The sequence below is a fragment of the Neovison vison genome, chromosome 11 (genome assembly GCF_020171115.1).
Source record: "Neovison vison isolate M4711 chromosome 11, ASM_NN_V1, whole genome shotgun sequence".
Taxonomy (NCBI): Eukaryota; Metazoa; Chordata; class Mammalia; order Carnivora; family Mustelidae; genus Neogale; species Neogale vison.
In genome coordinates this window covers 170,163,611-170,168,225 of record NC_058101.1, presented here as the reverse complement: position 1 = coordinate 170,168,225, position 4,615 = coordinate 170,163,611, and the positions used below count along the sequence as shown (strand labels likewise).

The 4,615-nt window shown below is 62.3% G+C and overlaps 1 protein-coding gene across 1 annotated transcript; it reads right to left on the bottom strand.

The window, feature by feature from the left end:
• Positions 1–568: 568 nt before the first annotated feature.
• On the bottom strand, positions 569–4,007 carry LOC122889809 (zinc finger BED domain-containing protein 4-like). The gene is given in 7 exon segments (XM_044225228.1): positions 569–1,014; positions 1,016–1,294; positions 1,296–2,390; positions 2,392–3,196; positions 3,199–3,426; positions 3,429–3,692; positions 3,695–4,007. Coding segments are annotated over 7 exon segments (3,429 nt in total). The 3' UTR covers position 569.
• Positions 4,008–4,615: the final 608 nt, after the last annotated feature.

The window sequence follows — 4,615 nt, the reverse complement described above, 5'->3', positions numbered from 1 at the left end:
CGCGTCTGAGTTTACTTTCCTCTTTCAACGCCGCACCTCCGTGGCAGCGAACACTATGTTCCAGAATGTTCTGTACTCGACACGCTTTAGAGCCTGCAGTTAGAAACTGCTCAGCCAGGATGGCTTGAACTCCCCCTCTTCTTTACAGATTTCATTAAACAGCCACAAAAGCTGCTGTGTTGAATTAAAGCAATTCTTAAACGAAAATACAGTACCTGATTTGTGGTTTTTACATAATTGAATAAAAAGCCTACAGAATAAAACTGTTCACATCTCCTCTGCCGTTCTAGTAAAACAAATTACTAAGCCCCCACTTTTAAAAAACACGTTACAGTTGGGAGTGAAACCCAAATCATCGTATTTCATCGTCGGCAAGAGAGGCTCTCCCTTGCGGGCCGTGGCAGGCCCGTGGCGACACCCGGCTGCACCACTGGGAGTAAGACACACGTAGGCATTACAGTGACACTGGACCGGGTGGGGGGACCCGCCGGGGCACGCCGCCTCCCCGGGACAGACAGTGGGCGCCCGGGCAGCGACGGTGGCTGGCGACGGCAGCTCTGCTGCGAGCTTCAATACTGGAAGTATATCAAGGGAAGATTCTCTTTCAAAAAGATGAGTTTTTCAAAATGTTCCATCACGAGCCTGGACTGGCCGAAGCTGCCGTTCTCTGTGGGTGTGTTGAACAGCCTTTCAGGAGGGACGATGCTCCGCGGGCAGCCCAAGAACTGCACGGCCAGCGTGGCCAGGCCCAGCCAGGCCACCTTCTTCAGGTTCCAGTAGGTGAGGGGGTCACAGCCGTGCTCCAGTACCTCCTCCTCCAGGTAGGCCAGCACCATGTCCTCGGGCACCTTCGTCTTCTCCCGGGGGCCCTTCTTCGTCATCTTGGCCATGAGGGACCACAGGTTCTCCTCCCCGACCACGTCCTGCGAGGGGGCGCCCGCATCGCAGCCATTGGAGACAGGCGTATTGTCTGAGGTAGGGTTCAGCGCCTCGAGCTCCCGGATCAGGTCCCGCGTTCTCCGCCTCATCCTCTGAGAACAGGGAGGCCTTGTAACGCGGGTCCAGCAGCGTGGCCAAGATGTACCTCGGGTCGCCCAGGGTGGCGGCCAGCCGGCTCACCATGGCCTCCTTCAGGGACTTGAGCATGGTGTCGATGACCATGGTCTCCTCGAAGAGCATCTCGATCTTGCGGTTCAGGATGTGAATCATGGGGATGACCTGGCTGAGCGTGGACGCGTGTGCGCTCATCTCCCAGCCGGCCGCGTGGAAGGGCTTCAGCGCCAGGCACACGGACCCACTGGTTGCAGCTGATGAGCTCCCGGAAGCCGCACTCGACCGACACCTCGTTGACGGCCTGCTTCTGCTTGACGAGCCGCTCGAGCATGTGCAAGGACGTGCTCCACCGGGAAGGGATGTCCTGCAGGAGGTGGTGCGGTGGCAGCCCGTAGGCCCTCTGCAGCTCCGCCAGCTTCTCCTTGGCCCGGGGCGAGCGCTGCACCCGTTCGCACAGCTTCCGTGCGGTGCTCAGCAGGCTCTGGACCATGCGCTGGCTCTTGAGGGCCTCGCTGACCACCAGGATGACCGTGTGGCTGAAGCACTGCACGCCGGCCTGCTGCCCCTCGCTCAGTGTCTTCCCGATGCTCGGGTTGTCGGTGACTGTGATGCCCACTTGCAGGCCGCGGGACGTCACACAGGTCTCCCACCAGCCCTCCAGCTGCTTCCGGATGCTGCTGCCGCTGTAGTCGCCGTCCACCTGCGACATGTCCAGCAGTGCCCAGCCGTGGTGGTCCTCACCGCACGGCCGGGCAGACGACGCGAAGGTGACCCAGTGGGCGGTGAGCGTCAGGTACTCGCGGGTCTGCATGCTCATCCAGATCCCGGAGGTGAAGTGGACCACGCGGCTTTCCGCCTCCTTCAGGTGCGACAGGACCACCTGCTTAACAATATTGTACATCCCTGGGATGGCCCTCCTCGAGAAGTAGGATGGGGAAGGCGCAGAGTACTGAGGTTTCAAGTATTCGAGCAGCCTGTTAAAGCCAACGTTGTCTATGAAGGAGTATGGCTGGAGGTCAAGTGCAATCATCTCAGCTATGAGACTCGTGATTTTTCTGGCAACGGGATAAGAATCGTAGAACTTCTCATTGGGGTCTTCGAAGGAGGCGGCTCCGGGCAGCTGGGCGCTCAGGGCCCCCCCCCCATGGCCGGGCGAGGAAGCCTGCGCGGCCTGGGGCACGTCGGCCTTGAGCACACCGCTGTGGAACCGCCGCAGGTGGCACAGGAGGCAACTGGTGCCCAGGTTGGTGGGCTTCTTGCCCCGGCTGATGGTGCGGCCACAGTGCAGGCACACGACCTTCGTTGGGTCCGCGGAGCAAATGGAGAAGTGGGACCAGGGAGGGCAGGTCCGTCGATCTGGAGTTGGCGCCTTCTGCGGAGGCCAGCGTGGCATAGGGGGAGTTGGCCAGGCTGGCGCCCAGCGTGCCTTTTGGGGCGCCCACGACATCCGCGTGCTGGAGGTACAGGTGCCGCATCAGACAGCTGGTGCCCACGTCGCCCCTGCGGCCCGGGCTGATGACGCAGGTGCAGTGTCGGCACACGGCCTTGAGGCTGTCGGTGGGCGCCAGCGAGAAATGCTGCCACACCTCAGACTTCAGCCTCTTTATTACCTTCTTGCTCTGCTGGGACCCAGCGCCATAGTCCAGCGGGCAGGGGCTCAGGCCGCCAGCCTGCAGCTTCTCGGGGGAGGACGCCAGCGAGGCCCCGCCGAGGTCGTGGGAGGCCGGCGCCGTGTCCTCCGCCAGCGCATCTCCCACGCTCACACGCACCTGCAGCTCCTCGGGCAGCCGGTCCGGGGAGGAGGACGCCGAGGGGGAAGCCTGGGCCGGCTGCCCCGGCGAGGACACCGAGGAGCTCAGGTCTCTGTCGGGAGGTGGCAGGGCGGGCAGCAGCGTGGGGGGCGCGGTGTAGGGCGGCGGGATGCCCCAGCCCCCACTGTTCTCCTGCAGCACAATGGAGCGGTGCACCCGCCACATGTGCCCGATGAGGCAGCTGGTGCACAGGTCCGTCCCGTTCTTGCCCCGGCTGAACTCGTTCATGCAGTGGACACACAGGGCCTTGGAGTTGTCTAGCGGTGACAGGTAGAAGTGCTTCCACACAGCCGACCGCCTGCGGGACCTGGATGTGCCTTTGGGGAGCGGCGGGTTTTCTCTCCAGCCCCTTCTCCGCGCTCTCCTCACCTGGCAGTGGGGGCAGGTAGCGCCCCCCCCCCCAGGGCCTCCTCCCGCCCCTACCTGTCAGGGGCAGACGTGTCTGGGGGGACATCTTCGGAGGGGACCACAGGCTCCTCCATCACGTCGTAGGGGGACAGCACCTTGGACGCCAGCTTTGGGGCCTGCTTGAGGGTTGAGCGCGCGGCGCCCAGGTCTCCGCGTCAGTGGGCGGTGGCGGCAGCCGCAGGGTAGGGGGCAACAGGGAGGGCAGGGCCGGCCGGCCGCCGCCTTTCTCCTGGCCCAGCACAGTGGGGTGCGCCCTCCTCACGTGCCTCATGAGGCAGCTGGTGCTCAGATCCTTCTCGGTCTTCCCTCGGCTGAACTCCTTCATGCAGTACGTGCAGATGGCTTTCGTGCTGTCCTGCGGGGAGATGAAGAAATGCTTCCAGGCCAGCGACTTCTTCCTGGAGCCGGCGCCCCGGCCGGGAGGAGGCGCTGCGTCATGGCCTCCATGGCCACGTCTAGTGTGCTGCTGTATTGGGAGAACAGAGCCCCGTAGTCCTCCTCCTGGTCAGTGGGGAGGCACTGCCCGGGGGGCTCGCAGCCCCCGCCCGCCTCCCTCGCCTCTGTCTGCTCTCCACCTCCCTCCGCTCTGGGCCTGTCCTGCTCACTCTTAAACGCCACTCCTTCCAAACTGTGATTAGGGATGCGAACACCATCTTCCTCTTCTATTTTAAAATTTATTTTATCAGAAACCAATTCACCATCCCTTTTGGGATGAGTTTCCTGGTTATTCTCCATAATTGACCATAACTACTCGGCCGCGTCGTCGGAGATGGGTAAAAACCTGATCCGAAGACTCATCTGTGCCCCTAAATGTCCACCATCTTCAGCCTTGGAAAATGAACTCCATCTTTTGAACCCGAACGCGCGCAGCGGATCATAAACGCCACCCAAGGGGCAGGCACGTGGGGAGTACAGCAGCTCGCCTCAGGGCGCGGGCCACCACCTGCCGGGAGCCCCGCCCTGACCCGCTTCTCCACGCAGACACGCACGGAGGCAGCGCAGACCTGCATCTTCTCCTGCAGACCAGACTGCCGTCATCTCGGCATCACGACGACCCTCTCGCATCGCCTTTTTCCACGGGGACCAGGGCTGTCCCATTGAGGGGCAGGTGTGAAACTGACGCCATGGCTGGAAGCTACCAAGTTTTCCAAGTGTCCTTCTGCTTACAGGATGTGGAGCGCAGTCTTTGCCAGCGTAACCGGAGCCGTCCCGGAAGGGCTTGCGCTCCCGACGCGCTCCCTGGGGAAGCCGTCTGCTGAGGTCAGTCAGCAGCAGCCTTGGAGGAAAAGTCTCCCCTCGTGGTTTGCATCCATGGGGGTGCTGAGCAGGACAGAGCAGGTGCA